This window comes from Heliconius melpomene, chromosome 8 (assembly GCF_056956725.1).
Source record: "Heliconius melpomene rosina isolate 202511_hmr_F chromosome 8, ASM5695672v1, whole genome shotgun sequence".
NCBI classification, from domain to species: Eukaryota; Metazoa; Arthropoda; class Insecta; order Lepidoptera; family Nymphalidae; genus Heliconius; species Heliconius melpomene.
Window position 1 is genome coordinate 3,147,830 of NC_140396.1, and position 16,774 is coordinate 3,164,603.

General features: G+C 34.3%; 2 protein-coding genes across 2 annotated transcripts in view; one reads left to right on the forward strand and one right to left on the reverse strand.

Moving 5' to 3' along the window:
* Positions 1-1,581: 1,581 nt before the first annotated feature.
* LOC146536686 (kelch-like protein 26) lies at positions 1,582-4,844 on the forward strand. Its single transcript, XM_085188993.1, has 4 exons — positions 1,582-1,860; positions 2,000-3,012; positions 3,613-3,959; positions 4,270-4,844. Exons 1-4 carry the CDS (start codon positions 1,723-1,725, stop codon positions 4,509-4,511), a joined length of 1,740 nt encoding a protein of 579 aa, XP_085045119.1. The 5' UTR covers positions 1,582-1,722; the 3' UTR covers positions 4,512-4,844.
* Positions 4,840-16,774, reverse strand: part of LOC146536687 (unc-112-related protein-like) — a 44,440-nt gene continuing 32,505 nt past the window's right edge. The window contains exons 2-11 of the mRNA XM_085188992.1: positions 12,324-12,559; positions 11,664-11,899; positions 11,112-11,335; positions 10,104-10,317; positions 9,564-9,754; positions 8,394-8,532; positions 7,979-8,077; positions 7,421-7,645; positions 6,675-6,911; positions 4,840-6,339 (exon numbers count right to left, since the gene is read on the reverse strand). Of these exons, the coding sequence (XP_085045118.1) occupies positions 6,139-6,339; positions 6,675-6,911; positions 7,421-7,645; positions 7,979-8,077; positions 8,394-8,532; positions 9,564-9,754; positions 10,104-10,317; positions 11,112-11,335; positions 11,664-11,899; positions 12,324-12,559 (2,002 nt within the window). The 3' untranslated portion in view covers positions 4,840-6,138. The remainder of the gene's footprint in view (positions 6,340-6,674; positions 6,912-7,420; positions 7,646-7,978; positions 8,078-8,393; positions 8,533-9,563; positions 9,755-10,103; positions 10,318-11,111; positions 11,336-11,663; positions 11,900-12,323; positions 12,560-16,774) is intronic.

A 16,774-nucleotide genomic window follows, 5' to 3' on the forward strand; every position in this document is an offset into this window, starting at 1 on the left:
CGCAGATATGCGCGGGGACCGCATCACAAGCAGTCTCGCAGACGCATCTCATATTGCGAGCAGAGGGTGTGCAGACGCACACCAAGATGCGCAGGAATGCGTCGCACATCGTGAGCTGAGGGCGTGCAGAGGCACACCAAGACGCCCAGGTAAGCGTCGCGCATCGCGAGCTGAGCGCGTGCAGAGGCACACCAAGACGCGCAGGAAAGCGTCGCGCATCGCGAGCTGAGCGCGTGCAGAGGCACACCATGACGCGCAGGAAAGCGTCGCGCATCGCGAGCTGAGATCGTGCAGAGGCACACCAAGACGCGAAGGAAAGCGTCGCGCATCGCGAGCTGAGCGCGTGCAGAGGCACACCAAGACGCGCAGGAAAGCGTCGCGCATCGCGAGCTGAGGGCGTGCAGAGGCACACCAAGACGCTCAGGTAAGCGTCGCGCATCGCGAGCTGAGGGCGTGCAGAGGCACACCAAGACGCGCAGAAAAGCGTCGCACGTCGCCAGCAGAGGTACACAGAGACGCGCGGGGACGCGTCACTTGTCATGGGAGCAGAAGCACCTCATAGCGGCACGGCGGCGGCATGAATGTCCTGCAACAGCACCATGAAAGCACCAGCGCGAGCGCTCGAGACACCCTTAGCGCTCGAGTCTCATAACATGGCTTTCAAATAACTTAACCTATCTCGCTAACCGCGACCACGTGTCGTGTCCGGTCGACGTGATTTGTTTTGTGATTTACTTCCAGCATCACCCATATTTAACACTGTATTTCTATATAGGCAATAAATAATTTAAGAAAAGAGAAATGATGAAACTGGTGTTTTATTTGCTTTCACAAAAATAACAAAATTATAAGGTACAAGGATCTGGCCTGATGGGCTTAGATAGGTATCCCACTTCTGAAATTAGGTTTCAGAAGTGAAATATCAAAAGAAAACTACACAACACTAATGTTACAAATACAATCTTATTTATTAAAAATCAAAATAACTATAAACTGAAGTTTATATAACTAGAAACTTATATAAAACACCAATAACATTCGAAAACACATATAGGTATTTACTCAGTGTTAATTATAGCAGCTCTTTTATCCAATTCACAATATTTATTAATTAAAACATTTAAATTACTTTATAATTTGCTAATAATTATCTATTAACAACCTAGTAACAAATCACATCGACTACAACACGTGTAACCTCAAGTATATGAGGGCCAAATATGTCTTCCCGCTTAAATTAGTAACTTAATAACAAAATGAAAAGAGCGGGATGTCAAAATGACATTGACAGCGACATTGACACATTGCAGTACTATATTTGACAGTTGACATTTGTAGCACAGAAGTCTCCTAAGTGTATATAAATGTTTGAATTATAAGAAAATAAATATTTAAAATTTTCCAAATTATACCAGAAGTTATAGGAATTTATTTAGAATATAAATTTTTTAATTCAATAAAAGTCGATTTTTGTATTCAGATTCAAATTTTTGGCCATTACCATTTTTTTTTAATTTAATAATTTACCGATTTTATATCTAGTCGATGTTTTACGTCAATTTGACGGTTAACAATCGGCTCTCTTTAATAGTTAGTTTTAGTTCGAGGTCCGGGGATTGAGGCAAATGAAAATAAAAAAAGCATATATTTTTAAAACTATTTATTATATAAAATTTACAACAATCATAAACTCTTTTCATTAAATATTTTTAGTTTGTAAACATGGGCGATATCTCATTACGAATCCGTGACAAAGTTTTTCAAGTTAAAAAGGAAACTTTATGTGAATACAGCGATTATTTTCGTGCAATGTTTAGCGGTAATTACGTAGAAGATCAACTGAATGTGATATCCATTGATGTAAGTTAATTGCACGACAATTTATATTACAATTTTTAAAATAATACAAATTTTCAAATTGTTTATTTTTACCAGTTATATTTGCTTAAACTGATACATGTTATGACCTAAATCTAAAAAACAAATAATTGTTTTCTAGATGCTGGATCCCAATACAATGAATATTATTTTACAATATATGAACATGGGCTTAATAGATCTTAGTGAATATTCTCTGGCTACTATTGGCGACATAGCAGTTGCTGCAAACTTTCTTCAAATAACGGAATTAATTAAACAGATTGAGTATGTGCTCGAGATACAACTATGTGATTCTAATTGGATGGAAATAATGGCAATGGCAGAGAACTGTTCTTATTCTAAGTTAGAACAATATTCAGCTGCATATGGACTTTATTCTTTTAAGTGTATGAAACCTGAATATGTTCCTTCAATCCACAAACTAGCTTGGTATTTATCTCATCCATATATAGATGCTCAAAGGGAATTGGATGTGTTTATGTTTGGTCTCAAATGGATTTTAAATAATGAGACAGGAGCTGATGCACTTTTAATTATCCTTGGATGCTTAGATTTTAAAAGAACATTGAATCATGATATGAATGAAATTAAAAAAGCTGCATCTGAATTTGAGAATAGCTTAGCATTTAAAGTTGTGGATTGCATGTATGAATTGTCAAGTAATGAATTAGAAATAAATGAGTCAATTTTAGATGACAAGAAAAATGAATTGTGTGAAAAGTTTACTGAAAGAGTTTGGGCGGAAACCAAAAATATAGTAAAGAATAGTAAGTCTCGTCTATTAAAATATACTCCAGTTGTGCCAATGTGGGTTATTAAGAATTCTAAACCAGAGCTCCTACCGCATTATATGTATAAGTATGATAATGATAAAGGTTTTGAGCAATGGCTAGAAGTATCTGAGAAGAATTTATGGGGTTGGAGTATTATTTCATGGGGATTGACTAAACTAGTGATTGTATGTGGAGAACATGGCAGAGGCACTGGGATATTTATGAAGGATGTTAAAGTGTATGATACTTTGAAGCAGGAATGGACCAGACATGGTGTTGACTTACCGCCAAGGAGACATGCAGGGTTAGCAGTTGTTGGCGACTTATTGTATATTGTTGGAGGAGTAGGTGGGTTTAGGTCAGTGCCTTGCACATGACATGATTTTTGAAAAATTTTCTTTTTAAAAAATCTGTTTATTATATTTTTTATTAATTTTCATTTTTACACAATATTTTCTGAGGCAATATTCAATATTTTTGTGCAGAGGGACAGTGTCTACTGTAAGTAATGGTTGTATGGGGCTTTTAGTTATCACTCAGCCACACTGCATGGAGTCTCAAATTGAGGCAGTAAGTGTAAAATGGAATGTTTTACTTTAAAACACGGTTCCCTCTGTATGCATGCTATATGCAAAATAGAGATTAAAAAATCCATCATATTTTTTTACATAATAATAATAGTCGTTGTTGGGGTGTCGGGGCACGAAGCGTGCCACTATACATGACGGTTGTGTGTTCGAGTCCCACTCTGGGGAATGAAATATTTAATATTTTCGTTTCCTCGCTCTGATGCAAAGCGCGGCAATGTGGTCCGCCGCTCAACATGCAATTTCTCGAGAATTTGGCGGAAAATGGAAGTATCTTAACGGGAACAAAGTGTCTTTACACTAGGTTTCCAAGTTTTACCTACACTACCGTGTGCGCGAATCTAAATTAAACCAAAATGATATAATTACAGGGTAGTACTGGAAACAGCCATAATCTACGATCTAAAACAAAGATCATATAGAAAAATAGCCAAATTGCCAGATGCAATACAAAATCCGGCCGTGTGCACCCACAATAATATGGTCTATGCTGCCGGACAGAAAAATATATTCCGCTATGAAGATACCGGTGCAACGGATTGTTGGAGAAATATTGTGGGAACACAAATAAGAATGAGTTGCATTAGGTCTTTCAAAGATTATATCTACTGTATACAAGGCTACTTTAGTCATCTGTACAGATTTAGACCAGATGTTGATAATACACTTGAATTAGTTGCTTATTTTTCAAGTCTTCCAGCCACTTTGTGTAACATTGGTAAGAATTATATTGTTCAATATTATTAATATGTTGCTTGAAGTTACTGTAAAATTTCAATGTTTTTACATTTCACTAATAAAGGGTGAAAGTTACTACACCCAGTTTCCATTTTATCTAAATGGATCAAATTATTTTTTTTGTTTTTTGAGAAAAATGATGTAGCTTTCATTAATAAAATATGAACTAACATAAAAAAAAATTATCGCTGTTTCCTTAGGTTTGTGTTTCAAATAAAAAAGTCTGCTTTCTTATATTATTAGTGAAAATCTACATTTTACTTAAAGAAGTAATCGAAACATTTTTTTAGGTAATAACCTTTTAGTATTTACAAGAACAGTGTGTGGACAATCTGACATGTTGGCAGTTGAACAATTCAATGAGGATGTTAAAGAAAAGAAGCCAGTAGTTCTTTTCAAACAATCTAACACTTTTCTTAGGGTGAATGATGTAGCGGGTTCCTGTGCTCTAGCCATGACGTTACCACCATTGTATAGGGAACTTTCTCAATATCATTATAAATATTTGACAAGATATTCAGAATCAAATTAAAATTATTGTTTTGTGATATTTTTTTAAGTTTATTTCGTAAAAATGTTGTTTATGTAAAATTATACGTCAAGTCGTCAAGATGTCTTTGTATTGTAGAAGCATAGTGTCAGACTATAAATGACGCATTTACAGTCTGGTTGCGGGTTCAATTCCTACTCAGGAAAGGGGATAAAGTATTTTCACCTTCTCGCTCAATTATCTAGAATTATACACAATAAAATTGGTTGTCATTAGAAGCTTTATAATTTTAAATAAGTTTGAAAAATCTGTGCTAAATATTGTCAATAGGTATATTAAATGTGTAAGATTTAAAATAATTAAACAAAGATGTTATTAATGTACATTTATTTCGACATTCATTTACAAACATACTAACTTTTTTTTATTAGTGTACATACATTTGTACAATAAGATTAAAATATTTTGAATTGTTAATATATGTTATGTTTAGATAGCATTTCATGCAGTTCAGAGACTAGCAGTCAACAATCAGTATATAAAATCTTTGCATTTCATAGGTATACAAGCAAATATATGCAATCTAATTTTATTTTTATTTAATGTTGGTTAACCTAATTTAATTTAGATAATTACATATAAAAATTTAAGCAGGAATTGAACCTGCTTCCCATAGTGTCTATATAAGAATAATTGTATACATATTTCCGAGAGAAACGTTATTTACAATATATATACTTAAACAGCGAAAGTGAATATTAATCTCTTAAGAACATTAAGGCCACGTCATTTCTACATGTTTAAAGCACCATGTTAAATGTTTGAACTTTTAGTCTTTATTTTGAAACTAACTATTAATTTCATATATTTAATATTGAATCATTTTTTATTGTTTGGAACTGATTTGAAATATTAAATGTGGCGGCTTATCATATAATCTAAAAGATAAAAGCTCATCTCCTATGCATCTTAATATTCTAAAATTATTATAATTGACATTAAATAAAGTAATAATAATTATATAATTAGAAACTGTATATAGAATCTGGAAAGGTTAAAATTTTGCTTATGCGATATGCATATATAAAGATAATAATGAATGAATATGGCTGGGTAGGGAACCTAGTGTTAAGATGTTCCATTCCAATTTTCAAGGCAACACATGTTGAGTGGCGGTACTTAGTGCCATGCTTTGTATACTTACAGAGTAAAGAAATGAAAATAATTAATTTCCGCAGAAGGGAGTCAAATCCACAACCGCCGTATTTCATAATTTTTAAAATGCAAAATATCGCATAAACAAATACAAACCCGCGTCAATATTACATTTGGCAATGGTATATGCGTATGGAAGCACTACTATTAATACATCTATATTAAATAAAATATTTAAATTCATTATATTAATAGAAAAATACCATATTATTCTTAACTTTTCTTGTGACGACCTTAAAACATTATAATTTATAGTTAATTATTTTTTTTATTATTATTATTGTGCCATTATTTTTAAAAACTTATAAAAGAAATGGTAAACATGTCCAAAATTAAAATTACTATTAAATAGAGCCATTTGAAATTCCAAGGCACATTTACCGTTCGTCCCAGGAAATATATAATCTATATCATATATATAGATAAAAAATAAATAGTTTGTTTTTTTCTCAATTTACGTCCATCCTCCTGTCAGTTTGTGGAATAATTCCTCGTCGAGGGTTTGATTTGCGTCTTTAGATCTCATAGATAAGAATATATAGCCACCAATGAATTCGTGGACCACTTTGCAATCAGCTGATTGTACTGAGAATATAATGTTGCCCTCTTCGAATTGCACCATCATGTGTTTTATTTCCCAATTCACGTTCCACGCCTGGAATTATAGATTTTTTTTATTAAATGTAGAATGTTGTAAAGTTTTCTAAATATTACATCACATGATGTTCGTGTTTTTTTTTACTTGTTTGTCTTATTTGTGCGGCTACCGTCATATTTCCTTATTTTATACTTGGCGATTAGATTGTTCTAGACACGGTCATGAAAAAGTACAGTTAAGTGTCTGACAGTACACAACTACACATCATCATTAGGGAATATTTAAATATACACGTTTTTCTGTTCTTATAGTAATATAACTCAATATATTATTTCTAAACCATTTTAAAATAGAAAATGTTACATCAAAAGTCAAAAAAATCCAATACATACCTTCATGGTACTATAACGCCAAGTCTTAATATGGTCTCCGGTATTAGGGTCAAGTCGCATAATGCGGTTGTTCGCGATGCTAATAATTTCATCTTTGCGGTGCCCCATGAAACGCACCACAAATAATGTTTGGCCGTAGTCTGGTAGATTCTGCCATGTTTTTATGTATTGGAGTTTTGCTTCTAGTAAAGGAAGATCTTTGACGTTGGCGTGACTCTCTAGTACTCTTTGTGTAAACTGAAATGTTAGAGAATGTAAGAATGAGTATAATTTTATTTTATGATTATTTTATAGTGCAAGTGGCGGTGTATGTAATTACTTTATAGGAAACATATAAACAATTGATTATAGCATTTTTTAAAATAAATTTTAGAACAATTTTTTTTGTGTTTTTATTTCAACAATATTCAAAAATATTTTTCTTACTTCATAGGGGAATAATACTTTAAAAATATTTTAAAAAATTTATGTAATTTACACAGTACCGTAAACAGCATAGTAGCATAGTTGGGAAGATGGAATACAATATGTCTGGTGCTATGAATATTGGTTTGATTTTAAATGATTTAGATTAGGTTAGAAAACAAACTGGTTGTGATCGTTGGGAGGCAGCATTTAAAAAGTATAGCAAGGCTTATTGTTCACTTCAGTAAAGATATAACGCAAGTAAAAAACTCATAGTCCAGCAGCTTCCACTGCTACGGCCCAAGAACTAAATATGACCTTAAACTTAAACCAATACTCACTTTTCCCTTCAGTTTCTTCAAGAACCTCGGCGCAAGATAGTTCTCGGGCTGCAAATGGTCCAAATGGGGTAAACTATGTTGGTTTAAAGCAGCCGCTGGTTGTGGTCTTTGTAAAGCAAGTAAGGCCCGCACTCCCGCAGCTTCGGCCGTGAAAGCCGCGTCTGCGAGGGAACGCCCTCTGGCCCCTAGACGACACGCCGCAACCCATTCTGCGTATTCGTCTTCCTGTGGTTTGATTTGCGTGTTAATTTATTTGTAGATTATATATAATTATAATAGCGAGATTTGAACCCGCGCCTCTTGGTACCCGTCCGAATGCTCTGAACACTAAGCCATAACGTTTTCGTGACAAGTATGTAATAGATTTTAAATAGTGCTTTGATTGTAATTAATTTTTAAAGTAGATTAAAATGCGATTCAAAATATCGTACGGCAACGATGCTGGCGGCTGTGATACAGTTTGTTCTAGTACGGTTTTCAATACATATGCCAACTAAACCAGATTGTATACATAACATTTATTTAGTGAAAAACGCATTTATTATTATTTTTGCTTACATTTTCACATTTAAGCCACATTTCGTGCATTGTGTCTTCAGAAGGCACCTCCAGCTTTATGCCGTATCTGCCTGAGGCAGGGTGTGCGTCTGGGGTCACCTGTAAGAATTGTTTTTTTTTTAAAAGTTTATTGAACTAACTAACGATGGCTTATATTTGGGTAAGGGTTATTTCTAAAACTAAATGGTCGTAATTTCGTTTCATTTTATTTTTTATTATTTTTCTAAAAGACTTTTAAATACGAGTGAAGAACTTAAATTATAATAATACAAATACAATTAGGTATAATCTTAACCAGGTAGGGACATTTAACTCTATAATTTATTCATTCTTTATTGTTTAATATATGAAATATGAGTTTAAATCCTACCTCAAACATTATCTACATTATAATACTTAACAAAACAATACGTACCTCAGCACCACGTAATTCAACCGCGTAAGACGGCGTATCGCCTTTAGCGGCGGCTTCTTGAGACGAGTGTATACGCAATACTCCATCACGACACGACACCCAACCGCGTTTGTAGGCGCGTAGGGTGAAACGTTGACGACTGGAAGAAGGGATTTATGAATTTCTATATACGAGATCTACAAAAAGCTTAAGTTCGGCGGAAAGTGAAGTGTTTTGACACTAGATTCCCTATTTAAATGTTTTAAGTCAGTCGTCAGTCCGGTAAGATGAACATAGAGAATGAAGAATGTCTTAACACTAGGATCATCCCTATAAACGTGACATGGGTGAAAATCTGCAATTTATTATGAGGAAGTTTGCTTATTAAGTTCTATTGTGAATTTATATAATAAAATATTAAAAAAATGTATATATACCGTAAAAGATACATTAATAAACAGAATATATTATAAGATGATTATGTACAAGTATTAAATAAACACAGAGTTATTTACTGAACACCATAAACCAACATATTATATACTCATATTTTGTTACTTGTTTGTACGATAAAAAAATTAAAATTTATATTGCTTAATACATAAGTAAAACTTTAATTTATCAATGGACTGAAAATGTATACTAAAATAAAATATTTTACATATTAGAAAGAATGATAATTATAAATAATCAAAATTGAAATATTGAAGAAAATTTTACTACTTTTTATCCTTGAAAATTACAAACAAAAATAACAATTATAAACGAAAATGTAATAGATATAGGTACATTAAGAAAATTACTGAGTTATCGAGATTCTGAACAAACTTAAGAAAGTGTAAAATTAAGTTAACGAAAATATAATATATATAAACATATAAACTTCCATGCTTTGTACGGGGATAAACAAAACGGATCTTACGCGATCATACAGTTATCGCTGTGGCACATCCTATGCGCGTCGCCGGGATATAAAATATAAATAAATAAAATAAATACGTAAATAAAAATGATAATTAATATTTAAAGTAAAGTAATCATCATTATTATTTAAAAAATATACATAATTATAATAAAACAATAATAAACTGTCATTTCTGATAAGGATACTTATATAAACATTTGAATAAAATAATCAACAATATGTCTATGTAATCTTTTTCTTTGTTCTTTAATATAAAAAAATCTTACCCTCTATATTTCAAGTAACCAGCTAACTCTGGCACGTGAGTGATGTCGGGGCGCGCGGGTGGCCCTCCCTCCAGCTGCACCTGCAGCTCACTGAGGGCTGCATCTATGTCGTCCTCTGGTGCAGCAGCAGATGCTGAGCCGTCGTTGGCATCCACTCCACCTCCGGCTAGCGTCTGGAGTTCGATTTGTAGCTGGAATTTTTTTAATAATTTCAATAATCATAATTTACATAATTCTTAATATTTAGTATTGCTACTTTATTTTGAACTATTCAATTTCTAAATAAATGAAGGAAGGAGTGTCAGTGTGTATTATTATTACATATAAATTGATTTGCCTGTTAACAAAACAATACGCGAAAAAAAAAACAAAATTTTAAAAATATTGGCATAATATTTGAATACAGTGAGTATGTGCAATTTAAAAGAATTTAAATCAATAATACTAAGAAATAGCCCAAGGCAAAGGAGAGAAATCAGATATTTAGTACATGCATGTTCTCTCAAGTTCTTGAAAATTGCGTAAAGACCAATATATTACCTGTAAAGCAGCAAAAAGCAGCATTTCCTCCTCCGTACAATGCACCTCTTGGTTCAGTATCTGCCAACGAGCCTGCTGGTACAGCTGGTTCAATCTCGGCGCGTCCTGAGCTCTCGGGGTCAGGTCGAAGAAAGAATAGAATTTGAAGCGAAGTTGTAGTGTATCCCATTCGCGTACGTACTGCTCCATGACTGAGAGTGATGAATCTAGCCAACTGAGAATTAATGATCGATTAGAATTATGTATAAATTGGAACAATCGCACATGTTAATTATTCTATCAGGTTGTATCCTGCATACAGCAGGGAAGACAGAGGAAACCCAGTGTTAAGACACTCCGTGTCCCACTTTTCGCGAAATGAATGCCAAAAAATTAATGATCGAACCCATGCCCATCACCATCAACCAGAAGCTAACCCATTGCGCATTTCTCTAGTTTTCCAAATACAAAACAATAAACAAAATTAATAAATAATAATTCAAAACGAGCAAGGCAATGTTACAATCTAAAGGTACCATATAATGGCGCGCGCAATTATGTTTTTTATAATAAAAAGAAAAACAAACTGTCAATAAAAATGCAGGATATATTTATTTATTTCATTTCATATTTATATCGTAATTGCAAAAACTTGTGTTTTATAAAAAATACTCATATAAATGCTTACATTTTTTACATATCTGAAATGCTCACTAATTACGACCAAAGTCGAGAAAAAGTTAATGCAATTAACAGACAAAAAACAAGTTACTGCAATCAAGGCGTGGACAAAAATTGAGAACAAACAATAATTGAGAAGATCCAATTGATTTCTACAAACAAACAAAATTATTTTATGGCTTCACTAACTCACGATGTCACCTTTTTCTATTCACTTTATCTAAGTTTGAAATTTTTAGATTTAAATCTAAATGTTATAAAGAAATTAATCATTCCCTCGCGTGAGAATCGAACCCACAATCGTTATATTTCCAGCTTTGCCGCGACGGGTTTTTTAAGCAAACTTACCCAACATTCATCCTAGCGCGTTCCATCAAGGATTTGGGCGTCAACAGCGACTCTCGTGACTGACTGTCCGGTTCAAGAGGAGAGTCTGCCAAGGAGAGTTCCGCGAGAGAGTCCAATGCGTCCATCGAAGCCGCCCGCGGGGGTGTCCCGCAGTACCCCCCGTCACTTGAGCCGTCGCTTTGTGTGCTGTAGATATGGCCCCCGTAGCGGCGGAGAGTGCCATTCTGAAAGGGATAATTGTAAAATCAATTTTTAACACCACGATGTCAATAAAATTAATATCTTCAATATTTATCATATAGAAGCCTTCGTGGCGAAGGGTGGCAACGCTTGTGGGTGTACTCCCCATTCGGGGGCATTAATTATTATTTATTAATATTTTATTTCTTCGGTCTGGTACCAAAGCGCGGAATTTACTTCCACCACTCATCACACAATCCCTCGAAAATTCGGCGGAAAGTCGGCAACAGTGTCTTAACACTAGGTTTTCTCTGTCTACACTGTTACACACGAGACACAGCGTGAAACTGAAAAGAAAATAAGAAATATTACCTGTTGTGAAGCAACTGGGGTGGCTGACAGTGACCGCGGCGGTGGCGGCGTCGCAGGACACGCCAAGGACCTGTCCAGGCTGTTCGACGAGCCTCTTGTTGCCGCTATAAACGTATTCGTATCCGGGGCCTGGATAGACTTCACCTTTTTCGCTTCTTTCAAATTTTGGTAGTTCTGTTTCAGGTGGGAAGGTTCGAGAGGGTAGCACAGCGACAGTTCTTCTGGATGCCGTATTCCTAAAATGGTTACAATAGTAAGATTTAATTTAAATGAAGTTTAAATTATAAAATATATTTAAAACTCTTTGTTCCTATTACTGTTATTATTTATTGGTGATATTGGATCGACAAGTATACGTGAAACCTCTAAATTTACTATTATGTGGCGAGGCCGTCGTGGCGCCGTGGAACTTTGGCGTGACTATAACGCCACGGTAGTGGGTTCGATCCCCACTCGAGGAAATGAAATATTTATTTACATTTGTATTTTCATTTTTTCGCTCTGGTGCCTAGGTAAAAGAGCGGAATTCCAGAGTGCGGCGGAAAGTGGGAAACGCACTCCGTTTCCCACTCTTAACACTATGTTTCCTCTGTCTATCCTGCTGTACGGGATATAGCGTGAAACTGATTTTTTATTTTATTTATTCAGAAAACAACTTACCAAGACTTTTGCAGAGTTGTACCACCGCACTAAATGTGTCGATCGAGAAGTCAATTTTACAATCAATGTATCTCAAGTCGGGCAATTGAATTCTGATAGGCTTGTGCATCGGTGTAAAATGTAGGGCAGCATCTGCGTGGACGCCGTACTGGTCTAGGGTGTGTTTTGGACGAGACAGCCACTTGTTTCTTGTGGGCCACCATAGTGCATGATCTGACCAGTCCTTTTTGAAGTCTGAAAAGGAAATATATAATTTAATTGATGCATTCAGTTTAGTTCTTAGTTTATGGCGTTTCGAACGTGCCAGTTGAGCACTTGTCACTTCGCCAATTTGTAAGGAGAACACATGAAGGAGATTATACGGTAGAAAAGAGACCCAATAGGAGAAAGCATGTCAAAAAGAGATCCTATCTATATATTAGTATTAAATAAATTTGATGAGCTAGCGTATGGACAATGCCTATTTAATTTCATAAAAGCACTAGAAATATTTATTTCAAGTTCAAGAATCGAAGATGATGTCGTATTAGAAAGAATTTATAGCATCTATTTATTATAGGACGTAATGGCGTTGAAATAAAACTAAAACACGACCATCCGGTCCCAGGAGCACAGCTTGCTAAATAAAAGAAAAAAGAAGTAGAAAGTGAGCATTGGCGTGACGTCATCGAATCGATGCCATCCATAATTTAGTTGGCTTATGTTCGAAAACTATTATTAAGCATTTGAACTTGTCAAAGCCATTAATATTTTTGGTGAGAACTTTCTAAACATGTAATAAGAATGCTTGGTCACTTTATATTTTATGAAAATAAAATAGTGAGTTTATTTATGCAGAATACTTATAAAGAAATATTATCCTTTTTTTGCCATACAGTGGAAGGTTTTCCTTTAAGACCTGAAAAAACCAAGACTAAAAAGTTTAAAATATTTCCTGTTTCTCTATTTTGTTGTGTTGAGTTCAACAAACCCCTGGTTTTTTTTCAAACTTTAAGTTAATACTGTTAGCTTTTACAGTTAGCCATTTGGTAGGGAAGAGGATGTTATGTCCCAGAGAAAGTGCAAGCAAGAACTATATGGTGGGAGGAGAAATTGTTCAAGTCAGCAAGGGCATCCCCTTCTGGACTCGAACTTCGACTGTCGGCCGCCGATCGGGCTGAAATCGAACTCACAACCTGTCGTGTTTACAGCACGCTTGTATCCCTGCGTCTCAATTGGACTCAATATACAATACATATGTTATATCAGAGAATATCTATATATATAAAATCGAAAGGGCACTCACTCATCACGAAATCTCAGAAACTACATGTGCTAGGAATCTCAAATTTTGCATAGGAGTTATTTATAGGACGTAGGTGATCGCTAAGACGGGAAATTGCAATATTCGACTTCTAAGGGGTTGTTTTTGGGGATGAAAGTTTGTATGAAACTTCGTTACTACAAATGCTAGGAGTCTCAAATTTTGCATGGACGTCACTTATAGGACGTAGGTACTCATGGAGACAGAAATTAATAATAACATAGTTCACGCGGGTGAAACCGCGAGCGGGCCGCTAGTATTATATAAAGTTCAAAGTATATACTTTTGTCATCTCCATTATTTATTAAGTTAATTTCCTTTCTTAGCTGACTAATCCTAGTCGTGTGAGTCATACTTAAGCGCGTTGAACCACCATATTTAAGAAGGTATAATCGTAATCACTTCGTCGTAAAATTCTAAATGAATCCTGATTTATTATACCCTTTACATACTTTGTCTAATAGAGACAACTAAAAGGTGAAGAATATAAACATTAAACCCGCTTTAAAATCTTAAGATAAATCCGAAGCATAAATTCTTTGGAGATAACAATAGCCCTTTATAATTTTCATTGGTTATTTGTTTTAAACGTCCACATATATATGTCTCTAGTATATAACTTTTATAAGATAGTAATATAATATTTGCTGTAATAGTGAAACTAGGTTATTTTTAAAATGTCGTTGAGGTATTTCACGCGCCCTTAGTAATTTACAAAAGATTTTTTATTTATTCGAGTCTGTAAACTGTTTATAGATATTTATAGGATGAGTCACGTAAAAATTAAATGACCATATTATATTTCAAGCAAAAATAAAGTAATATTTGATCTCTTATGTCAATAAGTCTCTAGTCTATGTCAATAAGTATCTAGTCTTTTATTTCAGTTTCTCTAGTACTAGTGGCTAAACTCATCGTCGCGCTTCTTACGTTGATACCAGAGCGAATTCATTACTTCAAGTGGAAATCGAACTCACATCCGACGCATTACGATGAGACGCTTCTCAAAGCTGTTGAAGCTTGAGCCACGAAGGCAACCTTCGCCTTCAATATTTAAAAGAATTATCATTCGCTTTCAATAAGATTTCAAAAAAACTCATATAAAATTTAGTGTATAGTAAGTACTAAGTATTACATAAACTAAAACAGTATTTTATAGGTGGTAGTAAAACATTATGCCACGGCTGCGTGAATTTTATGACATATTTACTAAAATAGCGGTCCAGTTTCTTATAGGTAGGTGTCTCTGAGCATCTCACGTTAATATTTATTTTTATTTTATTTATTTATTTTTCTTTCTTAGTGAGAACTGTTGTGTGTTTATCACATATTGTAAGTTAAGATTAGTAATTTAAGATTCTAAAATCATTTTGATTTGAAAATATTATTATATCAGCGCTTTTTAATAAGTACGTTATAGCACGATTGACGAGTCATGGCGTGCAGTTAATAAAGTAATTAAAAGAAACATAAATTCTAAGACCAAATCTGTGCAGCCTATCTTTTGCTAACTATGTAGCCACAACTCGTCGACCATACTCTACGTTTTATTTAAAACGAAGGTGTTATAATTTTCAATATTAAGCACTTAATAAATAGTTTTCAATAGAAATTTCATAAAAGTAGCTTTACGTCACTTTTAAAATTGAAGTTCTAATGTAATAAAACACGTCATATCTCCATCATTAGGTAAGCTAAGATGAGCAATCTTAGATTTATGAAGTAAAATTATGTTTCTATGAACTAAGTGGCTTCAAAGTATATAAATTGTATAACTTATTACAATATCGTAGCAACAAGCTGTTACTTTCGAATTATATAGAATAACTAGCGGACGCGCGCAGCTTCGCTAGCTTATTTAGGGGTGAATTCTAATAAACCATGAAACATGTGTTCAATGAAATATTTTTAAGAGTCTAAATTTCAAATTTTATAAAAATCGGTGGCGATTTGAAGATTTTTCCACACAAACTTTCAACCCCTTATTTGCATCCTTAGGGGGTGAATTCTAGAAAACCATGAAACCCATATTCAATTAAATGTTTTTAAGAGTCTAAATTTCAAATTTTATAAAAATCTGTGGCGATTTAAGAATTTTTCCATACAAACTTTCAACCCCTTTTTTGCACCCTTAGCGGGAGAATTCTAGAAAACTATGAAACACGTATTCAATTAAATACTTTTAAAAATCTAAATTTCAAGTTTTATAAGAATCGGTGCTGATTTAATTTTTTTTCCATACAAACTTTCAACCCCTATCTCACCCCTTTAGGGTTAAAATTTTTCAAAATCCCTTCTTAGTGGATGTCCAGATTACGAAAGTAAACATCTGTCAAAATTTCACGTTTCTACGCACAGTGGTTACGGCTGTGCGCGCGTCTTACCTCAGTCAGTGAGGACAAGTCCTTTTATATATATAGATTATATATTTGTCTTTTTTGAATGAATAAGACGCGACAAAACATACGTCCATTATGCAAGTGTATAAGTATAGCATTCGTAGAGCTGTTTATCATCTTCACGCTGTATCCCGCACACAGCAGGGAAGGCAGAGGGAACCTACTGTTAAGACACTCCGTTCCCCACTTTCCACCGAATTCTCGAGGAATTGGGTATTGAGTATTAGAACTCCGTGCTTTTGCCTTGCCAGAACGAAGAAATGAAAATATAAATTTAAACAAATATTTCTTTTACTCGAGTGAGGATCGAACCCCCAACCAGTCGTGCTTGCAGTCACACACTTGTGCTGTGCCACGAGTGTTAGCTTTTTAAATTTACGTAACATAGTTTAAAACATTTTCTAGTTACTGTTCAAAGACTAATATAATATAGTATCTTACTACAGTATTACCTCGATGCTAGAAAATCAACTTTGCGAGTTTCACGTTACCACTTGTCAAAGTACTAGCTACCATATTCGTCACGTCGATGGCCATATATCCACTGATTGGAATTTCTAATTCCTACATGGAATCAACTTTCACCTTAGGTTTTAAATCGATGGGCATAGAGTCCGAGTGGGCCGTGCCCAGCCCAGAAATTTTACTAACAAAAAATTTGCTCTGAAGTCCAGAAAAGATATTCTCTAAATATGCCCATATATAAGTCTTTTAAGTTTATTTTATTAGTAAACGTTTTTCGTGTCACG